Source organism: Anoplopoma fimbria, chromosome 13 (genome assembly GCF_027596085.1).
Source record: "Anoplopoma fimbria isolate UVic2021 breed Golden Eagle Sablefish chromosome 13, Afim_UVic_2022, whole genome shotgun sequence".
NCBI lineage: Eukaryota > Metazoa > Chordata > Actinopteri > Perciformes > Anoplopomatidae > Anoplopoma > Anoplopoma fimbria.
In genome coordinates, this window is record NC_072461.1 from 8,001,883 (window position 1) to 8,022,985 (window position 21,103).

Genomic DNA, 21,103 nt, shown 5'->3' on the forward strand with positions numbered 1-21,103 from the left:
CGAGTATCCTTCACTTCACTTGGTTCACTTCATCCCAGCGGCCTTTCTGCTCGCGCTTCGTGCATGTCTGTGATTGTGTTCATGTGTGTGTAGTTGGAGGAGCTTAGACTGACAGAGAGAACAGAGCAAATGTGCCCTGCAGCGTGATAATAAATGATATCAAAACAATTAAAAGTTCTAAAGAAAAGCAACAGTAACGTCGGGGCTTATCAATACTACGATTTCTGATTATTTATGAGAAAACATACAAATTCATTGAGCTTCAATTGTACTGGGATGACACATGGAAAGTAAGGTTAGGTACGGGGGAACGCATCCTGACTAACAGATAACGTAAAAAAAAAAAAGGGGAACGGCTCTCACTAGAGCCAGTGTCTGTTGTGGTTTGCTGTTGAAACATGCCACTGCAAGATGGCCGACTAAAGCGTTTTTGGGAACAATTGCACATGTACAGTTTTACAAATAAGACGACCTGCTCCCTTGGTAGATATAAATAGCTTTTTCAAGGCTACAGAAAACAGAACGATTCTTAGTCTGGGGTGATTATACACCGATTAAAACATAGTTATGAATATTTTATTCAATATCTTCCAATGAACCCAACTAAATGTTGCACACTGTCCCTTTAACTGTTTGATAAACTGGCAACCAATCCAGGGATATCTGTTAATGTACAGCAGGAAATTATGTGAAGTTCTAAGTTAAAGGCACTATGTTCTTAAGCAGCTCATTCATTAAAGTGTCATCAGGCCTTATCATGAGCACATAGTACATTTTAATGGTCAGTAGCTCGAGCTATTGTAGCACTTAAGCTGCAGTTATACTGAGCCTCTGGGGTTTTGGAATATATTTCTTGTGTAGCGCTTGTTTTCCCTGTTAAAAGTCGACAACAATCAAACTGAATTCTACAATATAAAATACAAGGTTTATTTGTATTGCTTTGTCCCATTTGAATATGTTCCTTCATTTACCTTTCAGATTTGAAGGAGCAAGTGAAAACTAAAGTAGCACTGTTTAGGCAACCAAAATCAATAAAAGTTACATTTTAAAAATCTGTGTGTGGCTGTCTGTGTGAGGAGGTACTCTAAGAAAATATCCGAGGCTGCAAGACCACTGCGTTTAGGACAGCTTGATGAAGCTCCAGCAGCTAAATTATATAACAGCAGACCAAAGCCAAAATGCCATCCTCTATTCTGATGCCCATATCTCTCCATCTTTTGTTTTTCCAGATGTTTCCAGACTGAGTGGAGATGTAAAAGCATTTCAAAGCCCTCAACTGGAAAATGTTCATCTGCATTTTTCCATATTTAAAGCGTTCAAAATCAACATAATCACACTAAGAGTACTGCATCCACCACTCCTACGTAAAACATTTCCAATTTCATGCTATGTACCCATCTTAGGTAGTGAATAATTTTCATTATCCTAGAAGGTGGGAAATGTAATTCTCCTCATCAATCCTTTTTAAAAAATGGGGGATAATGAAGATTGAATGTGGAGGTGAGGACAGAGCGGTATGTCTGTCTGTTATGCGGCATCATTTTGCTTTTCAAACTGTCTAACGCTACAATGGTCAAACAAGATAAACCCCATGCTTCTGAGTAACAGCTCCACTGCAGGCCTTCAATATCTGCACAACTTGTTTAATCAAGCACGTTTAATTAGCAATTACTATGGACAAACAAGTACAACTGGAGAGGTAAAGAGAAAATTAATCGCGTCGCAAAATGTAGCGATCACCAGCGACAGCAGCATTCCTAAGCACAGTGCTGCCTTACGTCACTTGTGTGTTTTATTCTCAAGGTCTCTACATGTAAACGACTTGGACACTCGTCTCCACTTGGCTGCTTAGAGGAGACGCATTCCATGAAATTATGCGCTGGCTGGCAGCAACCTTGCAAGTACATATCAGTCAAGCAGAAAGCAGATGTGTGCCGGGGGGCGTTTCTGGTTGAGCCCTCCCACGTTGTGAAATGTCTTTTAATGGGTTTGTGACCTTAGTAATCACTGAGGAGGACTGTGGCCACTGTGGTGTTAAGACCAATTGACCTGATGAAACGTCTAGCAATAATGACAGCCAGCCATTGTACTGTAACGCTCCCCAAAAAGAAAACCTTCCCCTGGACCCCCTGACAAGCATACCCCTGTGCTCTTGAATAACAATAACCAAGGCTGAACCTTTGTCAACCTGTTTCAACAGAGACACCTTTTATTATGAGGAATGCTGAAGGCAATCATCTATAAAATAAACAAGAGATAGCAATTGAGTCTCAATTGTCTACGGATAAATAACATACCACCAAACTGAATATCTTTGGGTTTTGGACTGATGGTGGAACAAAATAAGTAATTTGAAGATGTCGCTTTTTGCTCTCGGCAATTGTGGTTAGACTTTTAACCAATTTTGGGTTACAGGCAAATCATGGATTAATCTGTAATGAAGATAACTGTTCGATGCAGCACTTATTCAGAGATTCCCTTAATATTTTTTTTACATTGATTCCAAAGCCTCAAGTGAAGTGCATTATTGATTGACAGCAAATACATACCAAAATGTTTTAACCCCCCCCTCTTCACAAGGTAAAAAAAAAAAGGCTATTATATGCTTCATGAAGCAGCGTTTGGATCATGCCTATTGCACTGATGTTGGTGTGTTGACCCCCAGCAGACAGAGCACAAAGCCCGAGTTTCGGAAGGAAGATAAGTGTGTGTCATAAAAAAAACTAACTTACTGGGATCATCCAGTTGGCTAGGTCTCCATGTTTTGACACCTGCATGGCTCCCAGCATTGTCAGGTTGATGTGACCACTGAAGAGAATGACACAAAAGAAGAAGACAGCTGTCAACTTCAGAATCAGTTACTAGTTTATGAAATCACTCATCAGGTCCACTCATCAGAAAATGCACACAGTACTGCTATATTTTCCCCAGTTTAATAGTGAGAAGACACACAAAACAAATGCAAATATTTGATAATTGATGGTTGTATAGATTCTCACAAAAACAAACAAATGTCTTCACAATAATAACCCTCTTTCCATCTCTGCTGTTTTCTTGATAGCAGACATTGTCAAGAGTAAAAAGCTGGCGTCAAGCTCTTATTTGCATCCCTTTTTAAACTCCTGTATCTTCTTACCCCTTTTCCTTTCTTTGCTCCTGTTTCTCCTGAATAATGAGTTCTCCTACCTGCCTCTACAGCAGGTGGTGGAGGCATTGTAAGGATGCTTTCAGTTGCATAGATTTAAACCAGGATTTATGGCACTGCTGCCTATAGTAACTTCCTCTTTGTTCCTTCATTGCACATAGCAGGTGGGAAGTCATAGACGAACACATAGACGTTAAGAAGTGAACAAGGTTTGTGATGAAGATGTACAATTCATCCCAGTATGAGAAGGAGCTGGACTGGTATTTGAGGCCACGCAGCTCACAATCCATCATATGACGTGTTATTCCCTCTCAGTGACTCTGGTCTCTTGAACTGTTCGCACAAGAGCACACACAAGGTTCTGTTCACTCCCCGCCAGTGTGACTAGACAGCGCTATTTATGAGCACTATTGGATTTCCACTGGGTGGTGGACAAGCAGAACTGATGCTTCAGGGTGTGCGGGTGGGCAATTTCAGACAGCTGGCAAATCAATAAAAACCAGGGACCTTGGGAATATTGGCAATGCTGCTGTCTAGTTGTACTGGTGACATAGCTATTTGTTTATATCCAGTTTTGCAAATTGTGGCCATCTCCTGTGGTCAAATCCAATGGTCAGAGATGGCTTATGGTGCAGGGGATGAAACTAGTGAATTAAGGAAATATTTGCTGAGAAAATTATTTTTAAAAAAGTGGGTGTTTTTTTTGTTTTTGCATAAACCGCAACACAAAGTTCAAAGAAGTGACCGGTAGTATTATGATTTCTTTTTTTAAAGTATCAATAAGCTGTCTATATGTAAATCCAGAATGTCAAGCACATCTGACTTTGAGTCAGTAAATACATGTTCAAAGCTTCAATGTTGTGGCCTTACCCTCTGATCATGGCAAATGACTCATCACTGGAGAAATAGGCGGCCCCTGGGAGCACAGTGACAGTCTCCTTCCCTGCGGAGCAGACAGTTGACATGGTTAATTCTTAAGAGATACAGCAATTGCAATTTTCTTTTTAAAAGCCTCACTTGCTGTTTCGGATTTTCTTTCTCAGAACTGTAATTGACAGCAAGGTTATTTTCACCACTGCCCTGAAATTATTTCCATCTTTCTGAAGTCTGTGTAAACTGTCAAAATTGTATCCTTTAGCTTTGTTATTGTCATCTATGGTTGTTATTTGCATAAAAAAACTCAAAATTCAAATGATAAGGAGATATTTCTTTCATTTTTAGTTAAATATATGCTTGGATTAAATATGTTTTTGGGGCATTAGTAGTTTGAATTATATATTATAAGTTACTTAGAGGTTGTGGTAGGAATTTAAAAAGGTCATAATTGCATACATCTATTTTATCTTGTTGTGAACAAATCTGCTTCAAACAACTGCATTTACTCAAGTTTATTGACAAAAACTAAATAACATTTGAACACAAACATGATAACTAAAATGCTCTTCACCAAATACTCATTTTTAATGAATTGAGCTTGAATGCATCAAAATGCAAGTCAAGCAAACTCGGTTAACGTTAGCTTTAACTCCGTTACAAGCAGACTGTTTTAGATAGACACTCTGTGCTGTTGATAGATGAGCCGGTCACTGCGATTACTCTAAGGAGCAAACGTTGGAATAAACCACAATATAATAAGGGTCTAATAATAAATTGCAAGCTTCACTTACACTGAAAACACGGACAACATGCTGTGGGTGTGTGGCTGTGACGTTACTGTCTGTGCTGATGTGTGCTGACATTAAACTCTCATGTTGCTGCGGCGGCACAAGTGTGCAAATGTGAACGGCGAAAATGTGAGCATGATCGGCCGGTCGTTGATCATGACCGATCAGCTGAAAACAGGTCGCTTTTCGATCAGAAGCTGATCAATCAGTCCATCTCTATGAATCCTTTGTCAAAACTAAATATTGGGATTAATTAATCACAACAAAATTGACATCACACTTATCTAAACACAGATAAACTTAATCACATAGACGGTAAATTAAATTATGAAAGAATTTAAAGAAATACACACAAATAAAAATGAATGAAAGAAAATGTTCAACCTTTAAGTATTGATTGACCCTGGAGAGGTGTCAACAATAAGTTAACATCACTTCAAAAGTGCGGCTGGATAAAACGTTAAATAATTTTTTATAGAAAATCCATTGTACACACACACACACACACACACACACACACACACACACACACACACACACACACACACACACACACACACACACACACACACACACACACACACACACACACACACACACACACACACACACACACATTCATCAAAGAGTGTGTGTTTAATGCAGGAAATCAGAAAATAATGATAGGATGTCACATGTTAACCGAAAAAAGCTCTCTTAATCAATCCATAATTCAGCTGGACCAATGTATCCACAGCTTTGAATTTTTATATACAGTGGGTACGGAAAGTATTCAGACCCCTTTAAATTTTTCACCCTTTGTTTCATTGCAGCCATTTGCTAAAATCGAAAAAGTTCATTTGTTTTCGCATTAATGTACACTCAGCAACCCATCTTGACAGAAAAAAACAGAAATGTAGAAATTTTTGCAAATTTATTAAAAAAGAAAAACTGAAATATCACATGGTCATAAGTATTCAGACCCTTTGCTCAGTATTGAGTAGAAGCACCCTTTTGAGCTAGTACAGCCATGAGTCTTCTTGGGAATGATGCAACAAGTTTCTCACACCTGGATTTGGGGATCCTCTGCCATTCTTCCTTGCAGATCCTCTCCAGTTCTGTCAGGTTGGATGGTGAACGTTGGTGGACAGCCATTTTCAGGTCTCTCCAGAGATGCTCAATTGGGTTTAGGTCAGGGCTCTGGCTGGGCCAGTCAAGAATGGTCACAGACTTGTTCCGAAGCCACTCCTTTGTTATTTTAGCTGTGTGCTTCGGGTCATTGTCTTGTTGGAAGGTGAACCTTCGGCCCAGTCTGAGGTCCTGAGCACTCTGGAGGAGGTTTTCTTCCAGGATATCTCTGTACTTGGCCGCATTCATCTTTCCTTCAATTGCAACCAGTCGTCCTGTCCCTGCAGCTGAAAAACACCCCCATAGCATGATGCTGCCACCACCATGTTTCACTGTTGGGATTGTATTGGGCAGGTGATGAGCAGTGCCTGGTTTTCTCCACACATACCGCTTAGAATTAACGCCAAAAAGTTCAATCTTGGTCTCATCAGACCAGAGAATCTTATTTCTCATAGTTTGGGAGTCCTCCATGTGTTTTTTGGCAAACTCTATGCAGGCTTTCATATGTCTTGCACTGAGGAGAGGCTTCCGTCGGGCCACTCTGCCATAAAGCCCCGACTGGTGGAGGGCTGCAGTGATAGTTGACTTTGTGGAACTTTCTCCCATCTCCCTACTGCATCTCTGGAGCTCAGCCACAGTGATCTTTGGGTTCTTCTTTACCTCTCTCACCAAGGCTCTTCTCCCACGATTGCTCAGTTTGGCTGGACGGCCAGGTCTAGGAAGAGTTCTGGTCATCCCATACTTCTTCCATTTAAGGATTATGGAGGCCACTGTGCTCTTAGGAACCTTGAGTGCTGCAGAAATTCTTTTGTAACCTTGGCCAGATCTGTGCCTTGCCACAATTCTGTCTCTGAGCTCCTTGGGCAGTTCCTTCGACCTCATGATTCTCATTTGTTCTGACATGCACTGTGAGCTGTAAGGCACAGATAGACAGGTGTGTGCCTTTCCTAATCAAGTCCAATCAGTTTAATTAAACACAGCTGGACTCCAATGAAGGAGTAGAACCATCTCAAGGAGGATCAGAAGAAATGGACAGCATGTGAGTTAAATATGAGTGTCACAGCAAAGGGTCTGAATACTTATGACCATGTGATATTTCAGTTTTTCTTTTTTAATAAATTTGCAAAAATTTCTACATTTCTGTTTTTTTCTGTCAAGATGGGTTGCTGAGTGTACATTAATGCGAAAAAAAAATGAACTTTTTCGATTTTAGCAAATGGCTGCAATGAAACAAAGAGTGAAAAATTTAAAGGGGTCTGAATACTTTCCGTACCCACTGTATATACATACATTTATCATTGATAAGTATTGATTAGGATAACCCTCACCAGCGTTAATCAGGTCTGCATCCACTGCATCCTCAGTGGGGTACGGGCCCTACGCAGAGAGAAATGAAGATAAACAAGAATGTGCGTACAGGAGGGCAGCCACACATACTCTTACATGTCTCTCAGCCTCACTGGCCGTGATCTTTCAAGACAGAGACAGACAAAATCACTTTTTGGTGATTTGATGAGACATTGATTTTCACTGTGCTCAACAAAGGGAGCAATCCTTTTGGATGGAGAGTGGAGAGTGGAGAGGAGAGAGGAGTATCACTTTAAAACTGGAACTCATAATCAAAAGAAACTTTGACAAATAAGGCATTAGCATAGGCGCCTACATTTTCCTGCCAACACAAATAAATGGTAAGTCATTCCATGGCAGCAGCAGCAGGAGCCTTTGTTGAAGGCTCTGTCAGCAAATTATAATCGTGACAAAGAAAAATGGAAGAGAAAAGTCAACCTGCCACGATCTGCAACATGACAAACCCGGCACATTTCAAATGATACCGCTCAAATGAGTGGCTATTCATCTTGCTACATTCTCAGAGCACAATTCAGTTTAAAAATGTTCACTGCTTCTTAAAAACGACCGTCTACACACAGGACGGAGAATAGACTGCTCGTTAGCTTGTTTGGTTCAGACTGAAAGCACTAAAGCCGGAGTGAGAAGAAAGCTCTCTGTAGGTGTCTTACCAGTCCCAAAATTCCATTTTCACTTTGGAGGTTTACACTGATGTCTGGTTTTATAAAGTTGCTGGCCAGCATGGGGATACCAATACCGAGGTTGGCTGATTTGCTCTTTGTTAAAGATGGTAACTATTACATTTGTAGTCATGCAATGTAAAGCAGGTATTAGAGAAACATATTTAGCATTGGTTTGAAAGCTGCTTCAACAGAAACAACTATACACCGTAGAGCGTACGTTAGACATTTTGGTGTAAGTTTGAAAGATTTGTTGTGTGGAAAAAGCTAAAATCCACAGAACTATGTAGTCTTAACATTTCCAAAATACCAATTATGTCATGCTGAACTATAGGGTATAATAATAAAAAAATCAAAAAAAAATCAGGGATAGGTTAATCACAAATAAGCCACTGCTTTCATGAGGAAGGACCAATGCTACCACAATAACATGTAAATGTGAACTGCAGAGAAAAAAAAAAAGTGTGTGTGCATAATTTGCAGGTTCAATCAACTGGCACAAAGGCAACAATTATTCATTATGTACGTTGAAAAGAAAGGTAGGCTGCTTTCTTTCTTTCTGCACACCTGGTTTGGTTTTACTTGTTGTAATTAAAGGGAGGAACCCAGAGCACAAAGTAATGTGATTTTGTGGTTTGATCTCTGGTTGAATTATTTTTAAAGGATACCATACATCCCATCCTCAAACTCCAGAGCAGCTCGGCGGATGATCCTTTCCCGAACAATATCTGAGTCCTTCTTCGGTTTGGGCTTCTCTTCTTGGCTTTTCTTTACCGTGCGTTTCTGGAACCGTACAGGAATATATGAGGATCAGGGAGACAGCATGCTGAGAGGATATTTCTGGCTGAGCATAAAGACACATATGAATAAGAAGAGCTAGCATGTGCATTTCTGAACAATGACGGAAATGTAAAATCCTGCTACAATGGCTTAGTCATAAAGGGTTTGACTCTACACTTCATTGTTATAGGATGAATCATTTTGATATTTTTTGCTATCAATTTACCATTTGCTGAATGGAACGTGACTTTTTCAGAAATGATAGAGAGAATGAATATGTATGAATAGGAATGTTTTTGTACCTCAATCCTTTTTTCGTAGCTGGCTCCCTGGACAACCCTGTGGACATAGATGCTGGGTATGTGGATGTCCTCTTCAGCAAAGGTCCCAACATCCACCACCTCCTCCACCTACACAGAGACACAGAGGGATGAGCTTCACCTTGTCCTGTAAAATGTCTCACGAGCATTGAGATTAAAGTTCAGATAAGGAAAACCACACACTGGTGGAACTGCGCTACCAGAAAATAACCTCTGTCTGCCCAGCTATGAAATTTAATAGATTAACTGATAAAAGACCAAGATGGTTTTTCTCATTCTGCTTATGCAGGGTTATCTCAAGAAATTTACCCTGATTTTTAAGGTTGTTCATTTGTTTTGATATTAAATCCTAAATTGAACTACAAACTACACTGAGGGTGACACACAAAGCAGACATTTGCACTGCAAATAGGATCTCACAGGTTGAAAAATGCTGATACTGCCACATCTTTCCAGGGGAAGGAAAGGTTAATATTTGCGGGAGAAGGTCTTACATTTATTCTTTTAGCAACACCACCGAGTTCACTGAAAGCTGTCTGTGTACTCAAAACCAGCCTGGCTGACTAAAAACAGAAAAGGATCTTTAGACACACCGAAGCTCAGGGGACACAGCTTGATCCTGGGATCAAAGGAGATGGAGAGTATGGGTTCCTGGGGAGATGGTTTTGGTGATGGGAAGATTTTGGTCGACCGAACACACAGTTCAAAAAAGAAACATACACAACGTTTAGCTACATATCTATATTTTTAGGTCTATTCCACAAACTTTGGCCTCAAAAATCTCTTACAACATTTACAGCTCAGCTTATTCTTTGGATCTCAATGGAGCTGCTACAACATAGGCTAATGTATATTGTCTAAATACACCCCGAATAACACTTTTATTACATTTATTTTGGCAGCATGTTGTGTGTCAGATATCGAATAAACAATATATTCCCGACTCTGAGACAGAAGTGCACCACCTTTATGTAGAAAGTGGCAGATGAAGAGTGTACACAAAGGGTTATTTCTGTCCGGCCAACAACACGGATGGAAATGGCTATTGATTTAAGCAGAGCTGGATCAACATGACTGGGATAGAAATCCCAGAACAAACGCACCTGCGCCCTCCACCTTAGGTAATATTAGGTACTGCTATAAAGCGAGCCTACAGCCTCAACTTTAAGGGACAGCATGTGTGGGCTCCACTCAATCTTGCTGCCCATTTAAGCCTGCTCTAGCTCCTAAAAACTCATATGTCATGTTTATATTTGTTGGTAGCATTATTAAAACACTATGGTCCTTCAGATTTTAAGTCAACGCAAGAAATAGATTAGATTTAGAGGACTGATTTTGCTTTAACAAATAGAAGGGACTCCAAGAAGGAGGAGGCGCTTCATCAAGGTGGGAAAAGCACTTGAAATGGACACAAAATTAAATGGAAAAAGAAGAGAGTTACTGTCACATCTTTGGGGGACCAAAAGGGGACTTAACCATGACAACACAATTCTTGCCTCCCCTTTTTACGCCTGTGTGCTTCGGTCCTGTGCAGCCCAGAGAGTAACCTACTTATTCCATTTACATGAGGGGCAAGAAGCCGTTCAAAGCAAATTGAATTGAATCTCTCCTTATCTCCACTTCCTCCCTTAGCACTCAGCACTGACTGAGAGGAGTCAATGGCTAAGAGTGGATCCCATCTTAGCGTTGTCATGGATACGCAGGCTTTGGTCTGTGGTGAGCTAGGGCCACTCAGGGCTGTAGAGTGATTTTAAGACTCTTTCTTTCTGGTTTCCCTTGGTCGTGTTATGGTAAATCTCTGATGCTCCGCAGTGAAAACGAGGCCATGCAAGATGAGATTGGTAGCGCGAGAGAATTGATACGGCGGTCCCACACATCCGCCCACATCATTCTCTGGGGGCTTGATCTGTCTTTTGTGAGAATGATGATTTCCATAGACATCTTCATCAAGCAAGACTGAGCTCATCACATTATAAAACAGTTACAGTGAGAAAATAGGAAATCTGGGTTGCAAATATTTGATGGCATAATTTCCAGACTTCAGATGAATTCATTTAATTGACAGTTTAAATTCCTAATTTTGTCTTCTCTATCTGAAAGTGTCAAATAGCATGGCCCCTCAAAAACCAGGGGCAACAGAAAAAAAAGAATTTGCACGTCAAAGATGAGTTTCTCCATGTCCGTTTTTTGGGTGTCAAAACACATGAAAACAAACCATGTATTCAGCTCGGATTTTCAATTAGCCTTTCGGTAGCTAAGTCGCAGCACAATAACAAGCTCATACAATTTAAATGTGCTGTGTACATAAAAAAAGCCTCCTGCTCCTTTTATCTAGGTGATGTGTCCCGCCTGCACCAACGCTCAGATGCAGTTCAGACAGGAGGTTCAATGGACGGGGACGAATAAAGCATTAAAATGAAATTCAAAAAAAACACACACACACACACACACACACACACACACACACACACACACACACACACACACACACACACACACACACACACACACACACACACACACACACACACACACACACACACACACACACACACACACACACACACACAATGAGCAGGTGTGTGAAGCCAGCAAACAGGCACACGCACAGACACACACATTGATATTCCTGTAACTGTAACGATTTTCACATCAATGAGAGCAGAGCCAGGCATGAAGTGAGCTGGCAGGAGGATAGAGGGAATCAAAGTGCCCTCCGGGAACACAACAAGCCTTTTTTCCCCCCTTTTTTTTTTTTTTTTTTTTTTTTCGAGGGTTTGTGCTTTTTTAGGCTGTGGGCTTTGTCAAATCTTGTTAATCTCAAACTGATTGGATCACAATGCTCGCAGATTCCTAGAATAAACCACCAACAGCGGTGTTTCATACAGTGTTTCCTCTACGGTTATTAAACAATGCTGGCAATGTGCCATATTTATCACAAATGTTTGCTAAAACTCAATAAAAACAAAAAGGTGCAACGTTTACAGTTGACCACATTTTAAAGCACATGGAACTAAAACTAAATATGATCAGTGAGGGAAAAAAAAACATCAGCATAATTTAAGACAGGAATTCAGATGCAGCCAGACAACTCTTCAGTACCAAACACACTCTGCTCTGAGCAAAGGCATACGTTCCAATCAACAAATGAACTTTATGGATCATGAGTATGTGTCTTCAGATCATATCTGCATTATAATTCTGACCATTCTAACTAAATGTTAGTAAGCTGCTATGTTCATTACACCCTTGATTACAAGAGGCAGCGGGCTAAATGAATGCCTTCCCTTCCCAGGGTTGTGCCAAAGGAGAATTAGATTTTTGGATTCACAAAAACATTACCTCCTCTGATGATCATTGATACCCACAACACATTTAATCGGATTTGGTCATTCGTCATCAATATCTTGGGAACAAACCATATCTAGTGCAAACTCTGAAACAATATTTACTGAGCACATTTTTTCTCCCTGAAGTGGATGTGGAAATGTAGCCTGATGGTGGTAATCAAGGTCAGGTCTGGTTGTCACCAGGATCATAAGGAATCATCTGCTAGGGACTATAAATGTTTACATCAAATTTGATTTCAATCTGGCAAGCTGATTGGCTATTTTATTTTTGGAAGGACTGATAACACCAGTCTATGCTACACACCACCGGGGGCTATAAAACTACTGTTACTACATCTTTTGGCTAGCCTACTTTTGCTAAATTAAGAAGCGTATTAGACTTCTTTGTGTAAATGGTAAATGGACTTGTACTGACACTAAACGTCATCATTCACTCATTCACACCCATTCATAAACTAATGACAGGGGCTACCATGCAAGGCGCCAACTGCCCATCAGGACATTCATACATTGTTGGCACAGCCTTTGGGAGCAACTTGGGGTTAAGTGTCTTGCCCAAGGACACATCAGCATGGGCTACTGGAGCCAGGGATTGCATCGCCGATCCTCTGATTGGAGGACGACCCTGCTCTACCACTGAGCCACATTCTACCCGGTGTGTAAATAGCTGCATAGATGGCGTGTTACCAATCTCACCCGGGTGCTTTGCAGCTTTGCTGTTGCTTTACGTCTGGAGTCAGAAGCGCCGGCGGGAGGTTGAGAGCCCCAATGCCTGGCAGTACTGTTTCCTCCTCTGGCCAGGAGCAAAGCGTCTGTGTTAGCAGTGAACATCTGTGTTGAGTCCCAGAACATATTGCTGGGCCCACTGGGGGGAAGGGAGAGTGAACCAGGACCAGGACTGAGCGGGGCAGACTTTCACACCCTACTGCAGTAAAATTAGACCTTTTCTAAATGGACTCTGGGGCTCAGAGACAATACCACTTTCGTCCACAGGGACCGCCAAAATCAACACATAATGAAAATTCCTTGAAGTAGCTTTAATATATTATTTTTGACTATTGAATAGTCAATTTCAAGTTAAGATTCTCAATCTTATCTCAGTTTGTCAAGATGTTTTACAGATCTTATTTATTACAGACTGTACAAGCTTTAGTGGCCAACGCTATAATTGCAAAGCTACCTGACTTTATAATCCATCATGTTTTTTGTGTGTGCGCGTGCGTCTTTGTCCGCATACTGATATGCGACAGTCCGGAGAAAGAGATGGTGGGGGTTCGGGCAACAGAGCATGAGGATGACAGCGACATCACACTCTCATTACCCTGTGTATTTATAGCCTCTCCATCTTCCTCCCAGTGTGTGTACTTGTGCGTTTGTGTATGTGGGCACTTGGCCATGCTCTGCTGCCACTTTCGAGGCTCAGCTCCGGCTCTATCCTCTAACCCAGAATACTGACAACATGAACAATCTGTTTCCTCTCAGTGGAAACTTGTCTCGCCTATGACAGCCTTCATTGTACGCAGAAAATGACGACATTACAGGAACTAAAAATACATCTTTCGAACAACACATACTGCACACCAAAAGGACATTGTGTCATAAGGATTTCGAACTCCAGTCCTAGCTCAAATGGCAATGTTTACATTTCAAAGAACACATAAGCCACTGTGCAACGAGCTTCAGATTCTGATGATGAGCAGGCAGTCATTCGGGAACTTTGAACTTATAGTCAGAACGCGTAACATGCAAATTTAACATTTCAAATATTCAGTCCGTGAATATGTTGAGGAAATCTTTCTTCCCTTCTACTGGCTCCCATCATCTATTTTCATCTTTACTCTCTTTCCTTGCCATTTAAATCACTCCAACAGAGACCTTAAGTACAGCTGAGTATTAAACTTGCCATACAGTCTGTCACTGGCTTTAGTATCAGTCCTTCAATGTCAGCATTGCAAGTGAATTTAAGTCTATGTCGAAACTGACTCACTCTCAATGCCATCACCAAATTGTTCAGTGTGTCCTCTATTGGCAGTGCAGATGGGCAAATACTGCTAGCAATATCCCTAAAAGTGTAAGCTGTAAGATACACTAGTTCTTAAATATGAATCAGCTTTTTCTGAATTTTTTTTAATAAATGCAGCAGCTGTTGCCCACAGACTACATTCAGTCGACTACTTTCATGAGACACCGATATGACTATGATATGTTTCGCCAAGACATAAAAAGTCAATGTCTGGATCACTAAAGAAATGATGACATACATTGCACATCTTATGTACACAAAATGTTATTCATGAACCTGAAAATGAGTGAAAATGGGAAAATGAGTGGATTAATAATTATTTGCCAACAGTAGCTTGAGGACTGGAATTAGTCGGGGCACAAGTCAAGAAATCTCAACAGGGCATAAGTGAGTAAGTGCTGTATAATAGCATTAAAAATGTGGGCTGTGATAAATAATTAAACGTCCAGCCGGGAGCAAACAAAGCATTACGCACTACGATGATAACAACTGTCATTCGGAAGCCAAACACTGAGGGGGGAAAAAAAACATTACCTATACATAGTTGAAGTTAAAAATTCACTACTGAAACTACGGTTTCCTGCGTTTTGCAAATGTGTAGGTTTTTGTTGCCATTTTTGTTTTAACACAAAAGTACAGTGGGAGGCTAAGGCTGGAACTCTGGGGGATGGAGGTCATTTATATCAAATTAGACCTCTAGCTTAGAAAAAGATCATGCTGATAAATACATTAATTATATTCATGCATGACCTGTTGGTTGTTCCTACAAACCAACACCCACACCGCTATATTGCACCGCCACAGTAAAATAATTTATCATTTACCGAGACTGAAGGTCAAACAACAGCAGAAACCACTGCTTTGATTCAGTCTCTCGTGTATTGTATCCCACAATGCAATGGGGGCCTTCACTGTCACTGCGATAAGGGAATAACTGGACCAGCTGGAAACCGTGGAACATTGAACAATTGAATAGCAGGGTTTGGTTGCCTAGTAACCATGACCGGAGCTGCTGATTATCTGGTCATTTTCAGAGTGTTGTTTTGTGTTATCTTGTTTTCTGACACCCCTCCTGCCTCTTGTAGTTTAGATTCTGTAAAAAAGAAATAGTGAACTACAATTTTGAGCCAGTGGTCACTTGAGTGACCTGAGGGAATGAAGCCGTAGTGGTGGGTATCTTCAAAGAATCTGTTTATAATGGCACATTTATCATGATGTAATGTATATTAGAAGTTTGGTTCTTCACAGAATTTGCCAATAAATGTCATATAGAAGTGGAGCCACCAGTTTACCCATCTACTTGTCTTTAATGTAGTACATGCCCATTCATAGTTGCTCAGAATTCAACTTCAAATTGATACTTTGATGACTGACAGTGTGTAAATATTTTAATTCAAAATGCCGATCAAAGAACAAAGCTACTGGTAAAATGTAAATAACTTGTCAAACCACTAGACTGGACACGGTCATCTCATTCTGCAAGTTAAGAGGTCAAGCACAGGGAATTATAACCCTTTAGACAAAATTTGCTACAAACAGGCAAATTGGTCACTAAAAGTAGTCGCTCATCAGTATTTATTACACATTGGCACCCTTCAATGTGGTGACAAGGAGATTTTGGAGTTTCCTTGACTCTGATTAGGGGAATTAATTTCACAACTGATGAAGTATTTGAAGAAAACATTATATTTCATCTGGATTGAATCAGACAAATCAACCTAGCTGTTCTGGCCTTGTTATATCAGCCGTCTAAGTTGCTGCCCTTTAACTGAATGAAAGAACTGCGTAAACTTTACTCTGCCCAATTTTCCTTAGCCCAGTCAGTCTCCTGCTGCAATGTCCTGACATTTTTTGCCCTTTGATAACAATGAATTGCAAAGCTCCTGCACAGCTTGAGCCTACCTGCCTGTGTATAGGCTACAGAGGAATAAATCTGGTGCAGCAGACAAGCAGCTTATTTCGCAACATGATCGTCAAAGAGCTTGTCGCACGTTGGCCCGGGCTGCAACTTAAATAAATAGCTTCAAAAACACCTGACCCCGTCTGTTAGTTATTCTCCCAGCCTTAACGAGCACACCTAGTGAGCAGGGTCAATATTGACAGCACATCAGCGGATTCGTGACTGAGTGTGCACTGAATCCTAAAGATAAATTTACTCTCAGGGAGATGGTAATTGCTTCAGTATCAGAGATAAAAAGGGTTTTAATGGGGATTGCAATACAGGCCTATCATTTTATTGTCACCACTAAATAGGCCCGTCATAGATAATGTTCATGTGTTACTACCTGCAGTGCCATAAAAAAAAGGCACCATAAAAAGTGGCGGCTACAATGTGATAAATCACCTTGATAGGATGATAAGAGAAAGTGTTCAGGCAGCTATAATGGGATTTTAGGTACTTAGCACAACTGATGAATATAATTTCAAAAACACATTTGAAATATCAGTTTGTTTTAATTTGGCACTTAATTTATCTCTTTGACATGAGGATAGAAATGTATTTATTATTTCATGCTAGGGATTTGAAGTGAAATCAGTATCAAATGAGGAAGAGACCTCACTTTTCAGTTTTTGTTATATTCTTAAAAAAAGAGGGAAAAACAAATCAACAACCACAAGGATGGCAGTTTTGAAATTAACCAAATCCATTTGAAAATCCTGTTTGATACTATTTGTGAGACGGACGCACAATTTACAATGAATGGCCCACTGGATAGAAGCATTTAGTTGATCCCTGGATGACAAGTGTCTGAAAGGGCTATTTATTATAAGAACCTGTCAAGAAAAAAGGGGTGAAATGCAGAATCTTCAAAGACTGACACATTTGTTTGACACAGGCTGGTTTGAGTGCTGGCAAGGAACATAAACTACGTTTAAAATGGATTCATCTTAATTCAGATGCAAATGCAGGGCTTCGCTTTCCCAAAATAAGACAATCTGTGTCAGGGTCTGGAATGTGTTTCAGGTGAGATTCATTTATTGAGACATTACTTATTTTCAAATAGGTAATATATAATTCCTTAAGGCTACAAGCCAATGTCTAGTACTGAACTTAAATACTTCATCCTGTGTCCTAGTAGAAAAATGTATTATTTCTAGATACATGAGAGTTGGCAGAAGCTGCTTGTGTCCATAACTTTTCTAAGTGCGTGTTAACTAAAGTATGTCAGATGCATCCTGAAAGCTTGTTATAATGTGGGATCTAAATCTAACATTTAACTTGGCATGTCATTCCCTCTCTTTCTTTCCCATCATCCCTTCCACTCTATGCAAGTGAAAATGCCACAAAAACAATCTTAGAAAAGCACCTGGGATTTAAAAAAAAAAAGAAAAAAAAGAAAAAAGGGTCTCTAAACCCATTAGACATTGTTTCATCCTCTCCACTCACCAAAAATACCCAGAGCAGATGATTATGGGTGCACAGAGGTTGAAGCAGGCAGTTCAATATTAAATCCAACCAATTATGCTTGAATCTCATAAAGCGGCTGTCTGGGCAAAGCTGCATTATCATTCAGGTCACTACCGTCTACATCACAACTCCAGCAAACGTCACACAGACACATTTCTTGGTGGCATTGCTGCTGTCAGAGTGACTGTTATTATTGTCACTTTAGAAGAAAATAAGAAAATTTATTTTTCAACATAAAACTGATTGTCCATAATTCATTTATATCCATCATTGGCATATTGGGCGTCGTCACCACACACGTACTGGGTTAGGCATGATCTGAAATACTGCAGAATACTGTCTCAACACTTCTTAAATAACAGTGCTACTTACCACTATAAAGGGTTCTATACGGCTCTATAGGGAGAACATGTTCCCTCCCCATTTGGTCCCAGACATTTCTAATCAACAGGCTAAATCTCAGGTCCAGCAGCCGAGGAATAATTGAAAATGTCCTTTGTGGAACCCACAAAGCACATTTTTTGAGAGACCCTTCCCTACCGATTTATTTTCAGAAAGTGCGTGTGTTTTATGGTTTTCACACACAGAGTTTTTCTCCAAACAGTGTCTATATGGGAGGTGTGAAGCCGTTTGTGTGTTGGGAGACACACACACACACACACACACACACACACACACACACACACACACACACACACACACACACACACACACACACACACACACACACACACACACACACACACACACACACACACACACACACACACACACTGTATACACACAGAGGGAAGAGATGAGCGATCACATTTCTAGACAATCAAATGCTAGACAGGTGGGTAACCAGACAGATAGGATGACACGGACATCCCAGAGATAGCAGGACATACAAACATCCTTTTTGGTCTTACATATTGAGGTTGGGCTCTTTGAACTTCTAATCTTTTAATAATCCGAGGTCTAAGATTTATATTCAGATGAATATAAACAATTTCGAATTCAAAGTTACCCTTTCATCCCACAAGCATAGAACACCTGGCCTTACACCTGTAAGATGCCCGTCTTACTTTTCTGCTTCCGACCTTGAGTGTGAAAAGGATTTTTCCTTTTTTTCCCCCTAGCTTGTTGTTTGAGGTTGGTTGGATAGCATCTATTCAATGATGACTGTGTTGTTGTTCTGCTCCGGGCAAATAGGAGACAAGAGACTTTGTGTGGCTGGGTTCAGATGTCAAATGGCTGTTTTATTTACACCATTTCCTTGATGATCTACTGTTAAACATAATTAAAATGTTGTTTTTTCCACATGGTTATCAGTAGATAGGTAGGTGGTGAGGTGAGTTAGTTAGTTGAAAGACAAATTCACAAAGTTACACTATCATACAACATCAGTTCCAGGTGGAGCTGGAGTTTTAAGGTGCAGAATACGAGATTGGGAGCATTTAAATTGTCTCTCAACGGCTATCACCATGTCGATGGCGAGCCAGAGGCTCATGGCTAACGGTGCTAACAGTACAATCTATGAAAAAGTGCTGTCAGTGCTAATAGTGTTTTCCAGAGGCGGAACCGGAGGGTGGATGCTACGGTTCCGCAATCATGCTGTCGGTCGGTATGGCGTTATAAGCTGTAACCACCATATGAGAGCAGTGCAGAGCAGTGCAGAGCGGCGGCTGTGAGCTAACAAGTGGGGCACGCAAAACTTTACTCCACAATATCTTAACATAGAACATAGTTGTTTGCTGCTATATTAATGCTCAGAATGTTAAAAACTGCTCCTTTAAGAATGCCTTTAATTTAGGATGTTTATATGATGAAATATGGAGTATATGGAGATCTGTATCGAGGTTCTGTTGTTTTTTTTAGATTGATGACGTTCAGCCTGGAGGGCCGATTTCAGCTGTTAGGGCCAGAATAATTAAATTCCTAGAAAATGAAAGTCTACATAATGCATGAAAACCATTAGAAAGAAAGCTCAAGTCCAGATTCTGAGACGATGACTTCACTGATAGATATGCGTCAGGAGAAATTTTCAAGGCAGACATCAGGTCAACAAGCAAAATACTGTGTTGTTGGGAATCATACCTCAACTATGGTGGTTTTGGCTGCCTTGCACATGGGTTGGTTGAAGTTCCTGGCTGTTTTTCTGACAGAGGAGAACAAGAAAGAAGTGATATGAAAACAAATATTAATATTTCAACTAAAGGCAGAGATGAGCAAGTAACTGTAAAAAATCTCAGTGTAACATCTAATATCTGGTATCCAGTATGGCATGTCAGTTAATTAGAAGAGACTGCTCTCTTGTGGAGAAATACTTCACTACATCTACTAATTTCTTTCATTCCCATCCACCAGATTGGAGCAAATTACCTTACTGATGGTAGATGGAGAGTTATTACTGAATTTAGACTTTGTTAAAACTGATGACGATATCCTCTAATGAGCTTAATGAAAGATTTAAAATTTTGGATTTTTCTGACTTTAATCCATGGACATTGTTGAACTGGATATAAATTAGTAATGACCAGTGATGAACCTATTCTGAAATGAGTGCGCTGTGAAAATAAGTCCAAGATATAGAAGCTGATGTCGATATGATATGTTAAAAAACATGTTAGAAAAGCATATAGCTAACACAGATGGAAGATCTACTGATTAGAATCTGCCCATACAGAACATCCTGCAAAGATCTGCGAAGAAAGGTCAAGGTTAAAGTAATTGAATTCCAATTGCAATAACCATCTTGAATGTAAAAAACAATCCCAACCTTTCCTTAAGCTCTTTCACTCTCACCACATGACACCAGCATCATGTGCGGATTGTTGTGCAAGCACCAGCAAGGTCATTAAGACTAGTTTAATGTGCTTTGAGGCAGGAAGAACCTGAATCCTTTCTTCTGTTACCTGAAAATAATGTTTCCAGCCTTGTCAGCTTTCCACGCCTTGACCAGTGCGAAGTCTCCTGTGATGGCCTTTTCCATGATGTACTGCCTGCCATTGAACTCCCGCACCTGTACAATGACAAGACAATTCAAAGAGTGAGTGGCGCTCGATGCAGTTGAGGATGAACATGTAGACCTGTTTTGCAGCATTTTCAAACTTGGCCCAGATATGCAAGTCCATACCAACTTAGCCATTATTAATGATTTTTTTATTGATTTTTTTCACACATGAAAATCAAGCATGATAAGCATTCCTGGTGAAACATTAGGCCATCTGTGAAGAGGGTTATTTTTGTAAACAAGAACTTAAGATGTTTTCCTTGTTATTTAAATGCAGTATCAT

The 21,103-nt window shown here is 40.3% G+C and overlaps 1 protein-coding gene across 1 annotated transcript in view; it reads right to left on the reverse strand.

Annotated features, from left to right (window-relative positions):
- The window catches only part of oxct1a (3-oxoacid CoA transferase 1a), a 41,852-nt gene that overhangs the window by 14,335 nt on the left and 6,414 nt on the right, over positions 1 to 21,103 (reverse strand). Inside the window, exons 6-13 of the mRNA XM_054610651.1 lie at positions 20,723 to 20,829; positions 19,905 to 19,965; positions 9,026 to 9,133; positions 8,612 to 8,726; positions 7,935 to 8,029; positions 7,245 to 7,293; positions 4,016 to 4,088; positions 2,733 to 2,808 (exon numbers count right to left, since the gene is read on the reverse strand). Of these exons, the coding sequence (XP_054466626.1) occupies positions 2,733 to 2,808; positions 4,016 to 4,088; positions 7,245 to 7,293; positions 7,935 to 8,029; positions 8,612 to 8,726; positions 9,026 to 9,133; positions 19,905 to 19,965; positions 20,723 to 20,829 (684 nt within the window). The remainder of the gene's footprint in view (positions 1 to 2,732; positions 2,809 to 4,015; positions 4,089 to 7,244; positions 7,294 to 7,934; positions 8,030 to 8,611; positions 8,727 to 9,025; positions 9,134 to 19,904; positions 19,966 to 20,722; positions 20,830 to 21,103) is intronic.